The sequence below is a fragment of the Dromiciops gliroides genome, chromosome 4 (assembly GCF_019393635.1).
Source record: "Dromiciops gliroides isolate mDroGli1 chromosome 4, mDroGli1.pri, whole genome shotgun sequence".
Classification (NCBI taxonomy): Eukaryota; Metazoa; Chordata; class Mammalia; order Microbiotheria; family Microbiotheriidae; genus Dromiciops; species Dromiciops gliroides.
In genome coordinates this window covers 166,635,241-166,652,945 of record NC_057864.1, presented here as the reverse complement: position 1 = coordinate 166,652,945, position 17,705 = coordinate 166,635,241, and the positions used below count along the sequence as shown (strand labels likewise).

Sequence of the window (17,705 nt, the reverse complement as noted above, 5' to 3'; positions counted from 1 at the left end):
GCTTATTGACTTTTATGCATTCCATCACACAATGATGAATTCAAACTTAAATAGCTTGCCTCACTTGAGAGCAAAAGAGTCAAAATCCATCTTCCCCATGAAGAATTTATAATAGCTTTCCTTTAACCAACTAGTGATGGCTTAATACTTTCCATGGAGTTATATGGGTAGACTCTTTATGCCCGTTTTCCAAGAATTAGTTTTGTTCCATGGTAGAACTTGACCAACACAATGAAACTTGTTTTAGGCTGTTACTTGCTGTCTATTAGTAATGCCTGTAAACTAGTAAACTATTAGTAATATCTGTAGGCGAGAAAGACTTTTGGCCATTGCAAATAAAGTAATTGTGTGAAATTTAAGTAATGACTTAAATATATCTAATTTTTGACTAGCAGATTCAACCACTACATACTTTGTAGCCATGAAAATAAATATATACAGTTGATCCACCAATTAGTAAAGGGCAGGGATTAATTTCCTATAGTTTAACCCCCAATATTCTTTTAAATTATCGGCCTCCAGGGAGTTTCTCTAATATCAGTGAGCTCACTACCATTTTAATTGACCCCATCTGTGTTTACAATACTTTTCCCTGCCTTGCTTATCCTTCTTTTTCTTCCATATGTCAGTAGGTCAAGGAGAAATAAATGTGGCCCTCTATTAGAAAGAAAGGAAGAGGTTATTAAATCTCTCTTAGCAACTCAATCCATTTTCCAGCTCTAGCTCTATGATTCTTTATAATGACTTGAGGTCTTAGGAATTAGCTAGTTTATAAAAGTACATTAAATAATGAATGAAAGAATATCCTTTGGTTAGTGTATAAACTGACTTATTTTTATCACTAAAGCAAGTTGTAAGTTTTAAGAAATTCCACAAATGAGAGCCTTAAAGTTGTACCCTCTATTGATTCATTTTTATAAATAGTCACCATCTTATGAGGCAACTATTTTCAAAGTTTGGCCTGTTTTCCTTATTAAAGCTAACTGAGAAAATGGCTACAACTGTGTTGTTTTGAGTCCTGACAGCTTATTAAAAATTGTCTTTTTCTCATATAATCTTTTGCAATACTTTTAACTAACTATGTAGAAGTAGACTAATAATATTGCCTAATTACTATGGACCAATAAAATTAGCTTTCCAAAGTAGTATGATGGTTTTGGAACCTTAGATGAGGTAGCATGAAACACAGAATGATGGCTCATTGTTCCTCACGCCAATCTCTGATCTTTCATCTTCTGTGCCTAGAATGTACTTCCTCCTGACTTCTGCCCTTTCAAATCCCTGGCATCCTTCAAGGCTCAGCTTTAGTACTGTCTTTCTTCCCACATTGTCTTGAATCTATTTTATGTAAATCCTCATGTTTACATGTCTCCTCTCCCTTGATTTTAAACTCCTTAAGGATAAGGAATTTTAACTTTTGTCATTACATCACCAGTATATTTTATATTTTTGGTTATTAAGTTACCAAGAGAAAAGGTAACATATATGCCCATCAATTTAATTATTTAATTATAGCTTTTCATACAAAGCACAGAAAGACCCTCACTGACTATATGTGAATATTGTGGAATTCGAATTATGATCCTTTTTTATTTTTGAAAATCATAGCTTATATTTTTAAAGTTCATTTTAGTTCACAAAATGAAGGGGAAACTGGCAGTTGGGAAAATGTACAGTACAGTTGGAATAAGAGTAATTTAGGGGTCATGAGACCTGGATTCTCATGAGCTCTACCACTTATTATCCATGAAACCATGGGCAAAGTAATTGAACATTTTTAGACCTCATTTTCTTCATGTCAGGTGAAAAGGAGTGGACTAAATAAACTCTTAAGACCTTTTCTATGTCAAACATTTATTGACTCTGATTCTGATGTAGTGGTGTGAAACATTGGAGTTTGAAAAGAAAAATGCTTTTTAAATTTTAGTATTAATAAAATTCTTGTAGTATGGTTATACTTTACTTTTGAAAACACCTGTTCAGGCACCTTTTTAAACCAATTGATTCTATTCTGCCTATATTTTAGTAGAGAATTACTTAATTTCATCCACTTTCCAGCGGTTAATCCCACACTCAACACGACAGTAAGCTTCTTGGAAGGAAAATGGAGTGGTCAGAAACTCTGTGGTTTCTGTTCATTCTGAAATAATAACATCTTTTAGAATTCCTGAAATTTGGGGATATTTGGGGAAGGTATTACATGTGATCAGTCTTTCTTGGAACTGTCTATTTAAGGCATATCTGGAGTTGTGGGCTGTATTATCCTACTTGACAATATTTTAAAATATCTGCTCTAACCATAAAATCTTAAGGCTCACAAAACTGAAATAGCAAGTAGTTTTGAAGCTAAAAAAAAATTCAGTAAATTTATCTGTTTATTGAATTAATGTTTACCTTTTTTGAACAAATATATTATCATACTCAAAAGTTTTAAATGCCTGCCAAGTCATATTCTTGCTTGGGGCTAAAGATGTTAGTACTCTGGCCATAATAGACATTTTTTTTAGAATCTTACTTTATGGGGGCAGCTAGGTGGTGCAGTGGATAAAGCACTGGCCTTGGATTCAGGAGGACCTGATTTCAAATCCAGCCTCAGACACTTGACACTTACTAGCTAGCTGTGTGACCCTGAGCAAATCACTTAACCCCTCATTGTCCCTCAAAAAAAAAAAAAAAGAAAAGAAAATGAAGAATCCTACCTTATTGTTGATCTACTTTATACCCTTAAAATAACATTAAGCCAGTGAATTACTAAATACCAGTAAGATAGAACTGGATTGCGTAGGATCCAATGGCTTTATGCAATGCCAGTCTGATGAAGTGGCTGTCCTAGGTCCTCAACTAGTATACCTTTATATGGAACTGTAACAAGTGAAGGCAGAGTACTAAATGGGACACAGCAGAAATAGCACAATTATAATACAGAAACAATTAATTTACTCCATCTACATTTTAGGAGTCATTAGTTCGGGAAATGGGGATTTAAATGGGAACAGATTTTAAAGTATAAAGAGATGTGCCAATAATCAGTGCATGCTTTCTTGGTTATTTGAGTTGAGTGGGCTTTTTACTTTTATCATTTTTCCCCCATTCTTCCTTCTTAGATTCCAAACCCTCTGTTTGATCTGGCAGGAATAACATGTGGACACTTCCTTGTTCCCTTTTGGACCTTCTTTGGTGCAACCCTTATTGGGAAAGCAGTAGTGAAGATGCACATCCAGGTAAGCATCTTGTCTCTTCATCCATAAGACCAAACCAGAACCAGAATTTTGAGGTACTCTAAAGGAAAGTAAATTTCTGGAAGGTTTCCCTCATTTGAAAAATCAGTCCGTCAAATTATTTTTCCCCTAGTTCAAACTCCAACTAACAACACTGCAAGTATTAGTGATTAAGTCAAATCAACTACATAGAATTTTTAGCAATTTGGAAATGTTCCACTGGGGGTCATGAATATTATGTTAGGGTTCAATTTTACCAGACATAAAATGAGAGACTGTTTGCTTTCAGTGACATTCATTTTCTTATATATACTCTATTTAGCATTTCCTGCCATGGAACCAAAATCCTTTACTGAAAGCCAGCCAGATGTCAGTGTTGGGGAGAATGGGGAAGAAGAAGCTACCAGTCGGCCCAGAAGATGTGGGCTGTGGTTAGAGAAGTGAGAATCTACTGGTGCCTAGAGCTACTCTTAAAATGAAGTTAAAAGTAATGGGGGAGGGGGCGGGGAAAAGAAAGAGAAATGAAGAATACAGCAACCACCAAAAAAGGGACAGTACAATGATAAGGAGGATTTCCCATGTTAATTTAGTCTTCCTTCTCTGTTGCTCCTTTCTTTAAATGTATGCCTTGCATTGTACTTTGAAAAGTTTCTACCAGCAGACAAAGTTCACTTAATCAAGCACTTACTCCATGCAAGGCTCTGGAAATATAAAGGCAAAAAAGAAAAAATGTTCAAACCTCAGGGAGCTTTTACTTAAGAATTCAGGACATAGATCAATAAATAATGGTAATTTGCTGAGTTAGAGAGCAAAGATGGAGAGGTTAAAGGGTGGGCTCACAGAAGTGGTTCGAATTTGGCCTCAGATATTTGACACTTATTAACTGTGTGACCCTGGGCAAGTCACTTAACCCTCATTGCCCCACAAAAAACAAACAAACAACCCCCCCCCCAAACCAGAAAATCAGTCTAACTTACAAAAGAAAAAGTAATGAGAAATTATCAAGAACATAGGACACAAGGAGATAAAGATCTGATTACTATTTAAACAGAGTGAAGATAAAGGAATAGAACTGAAGCAATGTAAACTAAATCCCATAATATCCCTTCAAGGAAATCAAGGGTTTTTGTTTTTTGGTTTTGTGGGACAAAATTGCAGAATAGGAGAGTACATAAATGAGGATGGGGAGGTAGAGGGCAGAGAGGAAAGAATGATATACCTTTATCAAGTCCATGGGCAGAGAGGGGAGGCATTACTGCTCCTGTGGTTCTGAGTGTTTAGCCACCATGGACAAAATTCTGCCCTGGGAGAAAGGGAAAGAAATATTAGCTGCTAGAGTCACCTGGCACCCAAATTGGACACAGAGATGAGATGGCATAGCCAATGGACAGGAAAACCACCATGGAGAAATACATAGGGACACCCATGGGGCACTATTTCTTACTACATTAATTCCCACATGAATTGAAACTTCCAAAAAATAATGCACAACATTAAAAAAAGAGATCATGGCACAAGATCTATAAAGCCATAACACAGAAATTGATTAGAAAGAGCTTCAACATGATACTTCAGACTTCCATGAGAAACACAAAGAGATTAAAGAAGGAATAAATGAGGAGATAGTCTACAAATCAAAAAATAAGAAAAGAACAAAGCCAAGAAATTCTTCTTAGAAAAAAGTCGTAGAAAAAGAATACAATCCAAAAAAAGATGTTTATTTTTTCTTGTGTTTTTTCTTTCCTTTGGTTCTGATTAATGTGGAAATATATTTAACATGATTGTAATGTGTAACCTATATAAAATTGCTTACCCCCTTCAGGAGTGGGGAGGGAAAGGAGGGTGGGAGGAAAATTTGGAACTCAGAAAATATCTTTACATGTAATTGAGAAAAATTAAAATAAATAAATAAAATTTTATAAAACCAAAAAGAAGAAGAAGAAGAAGAAGAAGTTGGAAGGGAGAAGAGGAAAGGGATTTTGAACTAATCACCACTTAATGGGGAGGGGGTGCTGGGAAAGGGGGAAGATAACCAAATAACAATAGAAAAAGAAATAGATTAATTAAATAAAATCACAAACTAGGGAACATAGGGGTGCAGATTCCTATGGGAAAGACGGTCTGTAGAAATAGGGTTGTATTAAAGTAGTTTAAACAAAACTAATTCTAGTGATAAGGTATTGACTTCAAAGACGAAAGTGATTATTCAAATAATCTTTTTTTTTTTTTTCAGGGCAATGGGGGTTAAGTGACTTGCCTAGGGTCACACAGCTAGTAAGTGTCAAGTGTCTGAGGCCAGATTTGAACTCAGGTACTCCTGAATTCAGGCCCGGTGCTTTATCCACTGCACCACCTAGCTGCCCCCATAATCTTTTTTTTTAAAGCAGTACTAGAAATACAAATAAAAAACATAAGTCTAATTCATAATTTTAAATGTGAATGAATTAAATCCAGTGAAGTAAGAGTGATAGAATAAATAAAAAACACAATTCCAAAAGTACTTCTGACAGAAAACACATATAACAATCAAAGCCATACATAGAATTAAAATGAGAGACTGGGCAAAAATTTACACAACATGCCAATCAATAAGCATTTATTAAGTCGTCCCCCCCCAAAAAAAAAAATATCATGAGTTTTAATTATGCTATCAAAGCAAAAGTAAAAATTCGCAGTATCAATAGAGGTAAACAAGAACATTAATTATTATTTGGAATTTAAATGTCAAAAAAGGAATAGTTTTACATACACAGAGAAAAAGAGGATTATGTATGAAATTGTAAATTAATACCACTTTTTTTTAAAGTCTATAATAAATTCCGTGAATTGTTTTCAGAGCTGTCCTGCTTGGCTAATTTCCTCTGTTTTTGTCTGTGCATTTAAAAGAAATATTGGGGGCAGCTAGGTGGCTCAGTGGATAAAGCACTGGCCCTGGATTCAGTAGGACCTGAGTTCAAATCCAGCCTCAAGACACTTGACACTTACTAGCTGTGTGACCCTGGGCAAGTCACTTAACCCCCATTGCCCCACAAAAACAAACAAACAAATAAAAGAAATATTTTGGTTGCCCTCTTTTTTTTATCATTATTGATAGTTCCCCTCTCCCCAAAACCAAATCTCCACTCCTATTAAAAAACAAAAACAAAAACTGAGAGCAAGAAAAAACAACACTTTGTAACACATAAGCATAGTCAAGCAAAAAACCTAAATGAACATAGTGGCTATGTCAAAAATGTATTTCTCTTAGTGTACCTTGAGTATAAGGAAATGGGTTGCATATTTCATCCTACATCCTCTGGAAACATGGTTTATTTACTGCATTGATCAGAGTTCAGTGTTGTTCTTGTATAAATTGATCTCTTAATTCTGTTGAAGTTCAGAATTCAGAAGTAGTCTTTTTTTGTCATTTCTTATGACAATAATATTCAGCTATATTCATATACCATAATTTGTTTAGCCATTCAAGTGATGGGCACCCTCCCCACCCCTTTAATTATGTTTTTTTTTCTTTTAATCTACCCTTCAGGATCAGGAAGTTGTTTGCAAGGGTTCCCATCCTCCATCTTCCCCACCCTCCATGTTGAGTTTGTTGTATTTCTACACCAAACTGTGTGTGTACCTCTTTTTTATTTTAAGTAAGAGTGAGGTTCATCTAATGTCCCCTTTCCCTCACCCCTTTCTCCATGTTTATATACTCTTCTTCTTACCCACCTCAAATATGAAAAAATAGCAAATCCCTCCCCTTTCTTCCTCCTTTCCATACCACTGTATTCCTTTTATCCTTTCTCTTTCTCTTTTCCAAACTCTCCTAACAGAATCAATCTGCCCCTCAGCTCAGGTCCTCTTTTTCTTTTTAAACTCCCTTAATAACTTACAAAGACATTACGGTTCTGAAGGGACACTTGTAGATAAGTTTATCTTTCTAGATTTCTCTGGACTCTTATTTTTGTATCTCATAATCCCTACACATCTCTGGCATCCCTTGCTTCCTTTAAGTCTCAGCTAAAGTTCGACCTAAAATCCTCTGGTGTTCTAAGCCCTTCACAACCTAACCTTTCTCCCATCTTTCCAATCTTATTACACTTTAGTCTTCAACACATACTCTTTGATCCAGTGACACTGGCTCCTGGCTGTTCCTGGAACAAGACACTCCATCTCTTGGCTTCAGGCATTTTCTCCAACTGTCTCCTATTTTTAGAATGCTTTCCCTCATCTATCTCATCCTACTGCCTTCTCTAGCTTCCTTTAACTCCCAACTAAAAACCAGTTTTCTGTAGGAAGCCTTTCCCAACCCCTCTTAATTTTAGTGCCTTCTCTTTATTATTTCCTATTTTTCCTGTATATAACTTGTTAGTATATATTTATATGTTGTTTCCTCCATTAGACTGTGAGCTCCCTTGAGAACAAAGAGTTTGGGGTTTTGTTTTGTTTACTTTTTCTTGCATCTTCAGTCCTTAACATACTGCCTGGCACATAGCAAACAATATTTGTTGATTGGCTGACTCTGGTCTTTTCATCAGAAATTTTTGAAAATTCAGTAGTCCATTAAAGAACCTTTTTTTTCTCTCTCTCTTTATGATTATACCCAGCTTTTCAGGCTAAGTTATTGTGTTTTGTAAGCCTGTATCTTTTTTCTTTTAGGAATTTTATATTCTAATATTTCTGCTTTTAGTAGAAGCTGCCAGGTCTTGTGTGATACTGACTGTGGTCATTGGTCTTTTAACATGGGAGCTCTGGATTTTGATTATGATATTCCAGAGTCCTTTCCTTTAAAGGATTTTCTTCAGGAGATAATTGATGAATTTCTTCCCTTTTTACTTTTCAATCAGATTCAATCACATCTGGGCAGTTTGATTTATGGTTTCTTAGAATATATGATTTTTGTTTCATTGTTTTTTTAAATCACATTTTTCATGAAGTTCAACAATTTCTAAATTATCACTTGGCTTCTTTTCCAGGTCAGTTTTTTATATCAAATATCTTATATGTTTTTTTTTCCTCTCCCATCTTTTGATTTTGTTTTAATATTTCTTGCTGTCTCATAGAATGATTGATTTCTGTTTTGTCCATTCTCATTTTCAGGAAATCTGTTACTTGGGTATGGTTTAACACTTTCTCTTTATTCTCCTTCCAGTTATTTCTGCCAGAGCAGAAATTTATTTCATTTTTTGCATCATGATTTATTTTTCTTAGGAACTTATGCAGACTTTGTGGAAAATCCATTTTTTCCTTGTACTTGTTCCAGAGCTAATTCCTTTTTGGAGATCTTTAGAGCTGCAATAATTTTTATACTGATTAGAGGTTCTCTTTGGTTTATTACTTTCTCCAGCTTTAGTTGCTGGATTTGGGCTTTGTGCTAGTGCGGGGCTTCTCCCCTCTTGCTGTGCTTTTGAGTGGGGTGTTTGGCCCTGCTTGGTCTTGCCTTGAGTCACTTGGGTTCCGCCAGTGACTTCATCATTAGCTGAAACTACTCTCTTCAGTATTTTCAGTGATCTCTTAATTACCAAATTTCATGGCTTCCGGTACCTTATTCTCAGTCCTCTGTAGCCTTTGACACTGCTGATGAACCTCTTCACCTGTATATTCTCTTTTATATTCCCTCTGAGAGAAGGAATAAGCATTTATATAGCAACTACTGTGTGTCAGACACTGCTAAGCATTTTACAAAACTCATTTCATCCTCATAACAACTCTGTAAGGTAGATAGATGGTAGTTTTATCCCAATTTTTACAATTTAGGAAACTGAAGTAGAGTTTTAAGTGATGTGCGCAGTATTACATAGCTAATAAATGTCTGAAGACAGATTTGAATTCAGATCTTCCTAACTCAAGGCCTAGTGTTTTAGTCACTTCAGCACAAGCTGCCACTACATCATTCTTTTTCACTAGATCTTCATCCAGGTCATGGCCATTACCTGTCAAGTTTCTCAAAGTTCGTCCTAAGGCTACTTCTTGTCTCCCTCTATAATACCTTACTTGGTGATCACATCAGCTCCTATGAGTTCAGTTATCATCTCTATGCAGATGATTCCTAGATAGACATATGTATGTATGTATGCATGTAGAGAGACAGCGCCCCAGTCTCTCTTCTGAGCTCCAGTCCTTCTTCACCATATGCCTTTTAAACATCTCAAATTGGATATCCCATATACATCTCAAACTAAAACTGTCCAAAATGGAACTCATCTTTCAAACTCCAACATCTCCCCCTAATCATGTTTCCCCATTATTGTCAAAGGTACAACCATTCTCCTAGACAACCAAGTGTCATCCTTAACTCCTCACTCTTACCCCTCATGTCCAATCTATTGCTAAATCTTGTCATTTCTACCTGAACATATCTAATATAGGTCCACTCACATACCTTGGTGCAGGCCTTTATCATAAGGGGCAGCTAGGTAGCGCAGTGGATAGAGCACCAGCCCTAGAGTCAGGAGGACCTGAGTTCAAATCCAGCCTCAGACACTTGACACTTACTAGCTGTGTGACCCTGGGCAAGTCACTTAACCCCAATTGCCTCACCCAATAAAAATTAATAAATTAAATTAAAATAAAAACAAAATAAAATATAACTGCTCTGTAAAGCCATTCATAACCAGACTCCTTTCTATCTTTCCAATTTTCTTATACTTTACTCCCCTCCATTGCTTCTAAAATACAGTGACACTGCTCTTTTCATTCTTCACATACTACACTCCATCTTCTGAAACCCAAAAAGGAGTTTCAGATAAATGCCTTGAGGCTGACTTTAAGGAGGAATCAAATAAATTGCTTTCTATAAGTGAGAGTAGTTCCTTGAATTTTACAGATTATTCTGATCTGGATATGTTCCCTTGACCTAGGATTTGAAGTGTTGCACCTGTATAATCTTGTTTATATTTAGTAGAAAATTTCTAAAAAATTATTGATTGATTTGTCATAATTTATTCAACCTCTTCAGATCCTAAACTCCTATTTGCTGTCAGCTTGCATTTGGCCTAAAATAGTTCAAGGAGAATAAGGACTGAGAAAGGCAATTGGATTTAGCAATTTAAAGAGTATTGATATAAAATTAAATGAACATGGGGTTTCTTTAAAAGGGGGGGTGTTGTAACACTAGGACATGTTTTTGAAGGAAAGTCAAGAACAGTAAGGGCTTATCTCTGCTCTGATTTATTTCTCAATAATTACAAATGTTCTTCTGTCCCTGATATACCTCTTGTTCCTTGACATTTTATTTTTAGAGAAATATTAGTGACTAAAGTTACTTCTATTTGCCCAGTTCTGGTTATAGTTTTTTTATGTTATACACTGGTTCATTTCTCAGTTGTATCCTTAGACACCCCAAATTCCAAAGGCATTATTGTTTTTTATGGAAAATATTAACTATGAAAAAATCTTATATTTTATAGAGTAGATATAAAAAACATTAAAATATTGATTTCTTAGGAATTTCAATATACATTATAAAACTGAAAGATACTATGAAAAGCAAAATATGTTATAAATGAGACCTGTCAGCTTAATATTTAAACCAGAGTATTTTTAAACTCTTAGTGGTAACATGGTAAACAAACACTTAAAATAATGCTAAATTACATAGCAGGAGTTAAGGGTCAGGAGAATGAGTAGAAGATCTTTTACTATAAGTACAATTTTGAATCATTCTCCTAGTTAACATAAGATTTACTTGTTGATACTTGGCACACACACACACACACACACACACACACACACACACACACACACACACACACCCTTTCCCCCTCATCCTCCTACCACGTATTCTTTATGAAGAAAGAGATTGATTTTAAACTTCTTGGAGAGCAACAATAACATCATTATTTCTAACACTTTTCCTCTGTAACAAACATTTCTCTAGCTCAGGCATTTACTTGTCCTATTTAAACAATTTCTGAATGTAGTGACCTTTTTTCTACCAACTGGTAAAACGATGTAATCTAAAGCATCTTATGGTATCCTGTATTTAAAAACATGTATGTTATTCATGTAGTTGATTTAGGATTATTGAAAGATTAACATTTATTTGCCCGTACGGGCAAAAGCTTCATATCAATTTGTCATTGAAGGGAAATAGTCTTTTAAGCTTTTTTCCTACATTAAGGCAAATAGGGTATGTTTGTTATGTTCCATTGTATCATAGTTACATACTCCATAAAGGCATGTAACTTGATGTACATCCAGATGTAGCTCAGGCAACAAACATTTCTCTGTACTTGGTAAGCAATTTTAGTTGGTATTATGAACATCTTTAGCCATTATTTAAATAATAAAAAATACGCAAAAAAACCTTTGACATTCAATCAATCTACCTATTTCTTCACTTTTTCCCCCTCTTCTTCCTTATATTTTTCCTTAGCTTACATTAAGACAGCTTTCTGATATGCGCATTAAGCAATTTACATTGGTGCCTTTTGCCAGCTGTTATCCTTCTCTGAAAAATGCCAATTGACTTAGCTATTCCATGCCAGGGAAGGATGCCACTTTCCCTTCTGTTTTCTGCTTGTTCAGTGGACCCTTGAGGACAGCCATTGACTTTCTCCTAGTCAGTGGTCAAAATAAGGACTTTGACCTTATTAGCACTTCACTGAGAACCTTTCAAGACTGCTTCTTGCTCTTCAGTTTGGAGACGTGTTAGCTCCTATTAGTTTGTGCCTTTCTACTTCCTCATTGTCTCTCACCCCCACTCCCTTTCCTATGTGCCATGTGTACTTTAATGTGGTTTAGTGTGGCTGTTTTGGGTGCTTTTTTGCCTTATGTTTATTTTTTAGTGACCCCACTTAGACCAAAAACCTGAGTGACTTCTGGGAGACACATGTTCTTCCATGTCTGAGACATCACTTTGTCGTACCCATTACAGTGACTATTCAGGCTGTTATAAAGAAAGAGAAAATGTATTTGAGAGATGAAATTGTACATTGAACTGGATCACTGTATTTTGAATGTTAAGAAATGATGATAGGGGGCAGCTAGATGGCACAGTGGTTAAAGCACCAGCCCTGGATTCAGGAGTACCTGAGTTCAAATCTGGCCTCAGACACTTGACACTTACTAGCTGTGTGACCCTGGGCAAGTCACTTAACCCCCATTGCCTTAAAGAAAGAGAGAGAGAGAGAGAGAAGAAATGATGATAGAACCCACATGTACAAAAATATTTATAGCTGCTCTTTACGTGGTGGCAAGAAATTGGAAGTTGAGGGGGTACCCATCAATTGGGGAATGGCTGGACAAGTTGTGGTATATGAATACAATGGAATACTATTGTGCTGTAAGAAACGATGAGCAGGAGGAGTTCAGAGAAACCTGGAGGGTCTCGCATGGGCTGATGATGAATGAGATGAGCAGAACCAGAAGAACATTGTACACAGTATCATCAACATTGAGTGTTGATCTACTGTGATGGACTATATTCTTCTCACCAAAGCAGTGGTACAGAAGAGTTCCAGGGAACTCATGATAGAAGAGGATCTCCAAATCCAAGGAAAAAAAAAAAAGAACTGCGGAGTATAGATTCTGAATGAACCATACTATTTCTTTTGGTTTTGGTGCTGTTGTTTTTTTCTATTTTGAGGTTTTTCATCACTGCTCTGATTTTTTCTTATAACATGACTAATGCAGAAATAGGATTAATGTTATTGTGTGTGTATGTGTATATATATATATATACATACACACACACATACATACATACATACATACATACATACATACATACATACATACATATAAAACCTATATTAGATTACCTGCTGTCTAGGGGAGGGAGGGAGAAAAATCTGAAATTATAAAGCTTGTATAAACAAAAGTTGAGAACTAGCTTTACATGTAACGGAAAAAAATAAAATACTTTATTAATTAAAAACAAAGAAATGATGATAGAATAGAATTATGATAGTAAAATTGAGTAGCAAGACCATTAGGTATGTTTATTAGTGGAAGATGTATAGTTCTATTTAGCTGGCTTTTAATGTACCAGAAAGTCTCTGTTAATGCTTTTTCACATATATTATCTTCATTCAACCCATAATTTCCTTGTTATTTGTGATTACACCATTTGTATGCCTTAGTTGATAAAAATCATCATCTTTCTAGTAATCATCTGGTATTTTTGCATAATAATTGAGCACATAGATTTGTAATTAAGTATCTTTTTATGATTTAAATGTCCACACATAAACCCTAGAATGTAGTCATCGAATTCTTTGGCATGATTTTATTTTCTTGTACAATACTCTCTTCAAAGTCAGCTATAGAACTATATACTTAATCTCAGTGACCCAAGCAGTTCTCTATGTCTATAAATTGCTGGACAGGTGCTAATTTGCATTAGTAAAGAGTTTCATAGCTTATGTGGACATAATTTGTTATTCAGGTCTAGGACAGATGTTAAACCTATGTTATTATACTAATTGTTTTCTATATGTAATAAGTATATGCTAATCCATCCTTAAAAATAATCTCTTTTATGGACTGAATGATGATTTCTACTGGGAAGATAAAAAGACATCTTTTGCTTGGACAAGCTAGTAAAACATTTTTTTATAGATCTATGAGGGATTTTCTTTTGTTTTCAATAGTTAGCACACTTATTTTAGTCTCAGAATTACCCACTTTTATTATTTTAGCATATACTAGGAGTATAATGTAGCAATCTAGAATTACTCTTATTAGGTCTAAGGTGTGCTATGTGGACAATAGGGAATACTTGTAGGAAAACACCTATCAGTAAAAATTCAGTATTCAACAAAGCAGGACTAATTCCACTAAATAGTCTAACATGTCATTTCAGCTTTGTATATCTCCTTGACACATGTAACAAGTAGCAAACATTCCCTATGGTCTACCACACCTACCTTAGAAGGATGACTTCAGATATACATAAATCCAAGCTGGTTTAGTTTGTAGGTCTAGAAATCCTGGGGTGCTTGTTAGTGATTTCCTAACATTTCTTCAGCCAAGGGGACTAGAACTCCAGCCTAGTATTGTAAAGGTCCCCTGAATTGGATTTTTATAACTTACTAAGGCATTTGGATTGCATCCATAACCTGGATATCATGGAACAAGTTGTTACTTTAGAGGTGATCTATTCAGGATCTTGTGTCTAGTCATTTAATTCAGTGGGCTTCAAACTTTTCTGAGCATGCATCCCCAATGTATGTATATTTACTCATTCACAAATGGTACATATGCGTGTGTGTGTGTGTGTGTGTGTGTGTGTGTGTAAAGCCATACACATACACACACATATTTACATGTGCATATATATGCTACTGTGCTAGTAATGTAAGGGGCTAAAATTCTAGCTATGATGTCTGAAATCTAATGAGTGGTCACCTTAAATTAGAAGCTTTAGCAAGAGTTTAGACTTTTAAGTATTTATTAAAGTGCATCAGAAGTTGGCGAGGAGGGGGCAGCTAGGTGGCGCAGTGGTTAAAGCACCGGCCCTGGATTCAGTAGTACCTGAATTCAAATCCAGCCTCAGACACTTGACACTCACTAGCTGTGTGACCCTGGGCAAGTCATTTAACCCCCATTGCCCCACCCAAAAAAAAAAAAAGAAGAAGTTGGTGAGGAGAGAGAGAGAGGTAAAAGGCAAAACTTCCTCTATCTAATAGACCCCAGTATCTGACACACCAAGCTGAGGTCAGGAACCCAAAAGATCTCTCTTCAGGGGCTTATCCCAGAATCCCCCTTGTGAAGCAGGAAAGTAGGCCATCCACACACATATAGCTCCAAGCTAATTGGTTGGTAGCTCTGATTGACAGGTCCCACGGTGATTCTATAGATATAACTTCCAGGTGCCGGCTAACTTCCGGACACTAAAGTCACATGGTTTCTAAGTCACATGCTTTGTCCTCATGGTGGAGCTTCCCTGCAATATCTCTCCCAGCAGGGGATGTCATTCCAATTCTCACAGTAATTATATACATCATAAAACTTACATGAAATAGAAGTTAAAGAAAGATGACATAAAGATGGAAATATTTGATCCTAAGTGATGTTGTTGTTGTTTATCCTTTATTCTCAGAGGACTGATGACATTACAAGTGATGACTTAACTTGTACGTGAATAAGTAAGAAACACGAAGCAGAGAGACAAATTAGGAGGCTCTTGTAGTAGTCCAGGTGAAAGATGAGAAAGGTCTGAATAAGAGTTATGACTAATGATTGGAGAGAAGGGAATGGATATGAAAGATGTTATGAAGGTAAAATGGATGGGAATTACCAGATGATGTGTGGGGTGAGGGAGAGCAAGAAGTTGAAGATGACACTAAGGTTATGAATCTGAGTAACTGAAAGAATAGTGGTACCCTCCACAGAAATAGGAAAGTTTAGAGAGGTGTAGGGTTTGAGGCAGGGAAATGAAATAATACCTGCAATGCAGATTATAACCTATCCATCCATCTTCCTGTTGTGACTCACTCTTTTTTTTTTTTTTTTTTTTGGTGTGATGCCATTGGGGTTAAGTGACTTGCCCAGGGTCACACAGCTACTGAGTGTTAAGTGTCTGAGGCCGGATTTGAACTCAGGTCCTCCTGAATCCAGGGCCAGTGCTCTATCCACTACAGCACCCAGCTGCCCCGTGACTCACTCAATCCCATTTGAAATAAAACAAGCCAGGGCTCTGACTCATGGATCAGTACCCAAGAACACAAAACCCGCTAAAGGGTGCCAGGAGATGATTTGGGGGACAGGATGTGTGGACACATCATGGTTAGGTTGTAGCTGCTCTGAAGGGTCATCTCGAGGATCAGAAGAGGGAACAGAAATTGTGATCTTCCACAGCCATGGGAGGCCGGCAACAGGAAGGGTTGTAATGAGGGAATGTTGGGTGACAATAACTAAAGGAAAGGCCAGTGGAATTTTGTTTGGGGAGGGGTGAGATGTAATCCATGTTCCCATCCTTTGTTTAGGAGTCATGCCATGGCCCACTACAAGGGGTACAAGTTTTCCACTTTGGATTACACTGGTTTAATGGCACATTTCATTCAAGGAATATATCAAATTCTTAAATGTCCAGCAAAAATTCTTTCCAGTCTTTGGTTTTATGACTCGTGTTTTCCCTTCTAGATATGGTTATGAGCTTGATGTGACTTAGAAAGAAGTTTCCTAACATTATGCTTGGAAAAAAACTTTCTTAGAATGTGGAAATATTAAGAGTAAAATGAGAAATCATGGATAGGTAGCACTTGCCCAGCCTGTTATGTTATTTAAAAATAAAAGCTGGAAAAGAAAGTCCTTAGGTGGATCCTTGCCTTTCAGTAGTGCTAATAGAAAGCATTGGGAGTGTGATACTATGTCTTTTGATAGAGTAAATATTCCTTTGACCAAAGTTTTCTTTCTTACAGAAACTCTTCGTTATTGTAACTTTCAGCAAACACATAGTAGAACAGATGGTGGCTCTCATTGGGTGAGTAATTATAGACTAATAATCTCTTTATTGTTTGAGAGGAAACACTCAGGAGGTAGAAATATGCTAATGTCTTTGTGAAAATCTTTTATTTGTGGAATTGCAAAAGGCTTTTTGACAAAGAACTAATTATGTTGTTGTGTACGTGGCTTATATCTTTTACCAGTCTAAGCTTTGTACGGTCAAGCACATAATATTCCTTTTGGTATTACCTACAACACCTAGCATAGTACTTGCACTCAATAAATATTATTAAAATGAATACTAAATACTACTTCTTGAGTTAGTGACTTAGATTTTATTTAAGCTCTCATCCCCTTTTGCCCCACAACAGAGTATTGTGAAATTCAAGTGGCCTTTGTTTAAATTTAATCTGGCCACTTATTCATGTAGTCATAAAATATTTGAAAAAGTCTTGAAGGTTTATGTTTACTTTATAATTACAAATTATAAAACCTATATAATTCCAGAGAAAGAACTTATGTTTGTGACATATGAATCTAGTTCCTTTTTTCACCCATTTTTCTTATACATTTTATAATGCGCGAACTCATGTTGAATAGTTATTAATCAGCAAGGATTTTTGTGTGTGGGGGGGTGGGCAATGAGGGTTAAGTGACTTGCCCAGGGTCTCACAGCTAGTAAGTGTCAAGTGTCTGAGGTCAGATTTGAACTCAGGTCCTCCTGAATCCAGGGCCGGTGCTTTATCTACCTAGCTGTCCCAATCAGCAAGGATTTTTAAAGTGCCTGCTATATAGAAGGCATTGTGCAAAACAGTAGGTATATATAAAATAAATGAAAAAGTTCTAAAATATAGCCTTGTTTTTGTTTTAAAAGACTTCTGTATATCATATGACAATACTACTTTGGGACGACATTAAAAATTCTCATTAATTTTTAGAAGAAAACATATCTTTCCTGAACAAATGCTTTTATTTTCAAGTCTTTAACATTAGGAAGTGAGCCAGACCAGCGTCGGTGTATGGTCTAAGTGACTCTATCACTATTGTATAGGCTTAATTTTGATAAAACAGCATAGAAAACTCTCATTTTGTTTAGTTGAATAGTTCATCTTT

At 35.9% G+C, this 17,705-nt stretch overlaps 1 protein-coding gene across 4 annotated transcripts in view; it reads left to right on the top strand.

Moving 5' to 3' along the window:
• Window positions 1–17,705, top strand: part of VMP1 (vacuole membrane protein 1) — a 132,976-nt gene that overhangs the window by 93,830 nt on the left and 21,441 nt on the right. For all 4 annotated transcript variants that reach the window (XM_044000867.1, XM_044000868.1, XM_044000870.1 and 1 more), the window contains 2 exons: window positions 3,105–3,221; window positions 16,568–16,629. In XM_044000867.1, coding sequence (XP_043856802.1) covers window positions 3,105–3,221; window positions 16,568–16,629 — 179 coding nt within the window. The remainder of the gene's footprint in view (window positions 1–3,104; window positions 3,222–16,567; window positions 16,630–17,705) is intronic.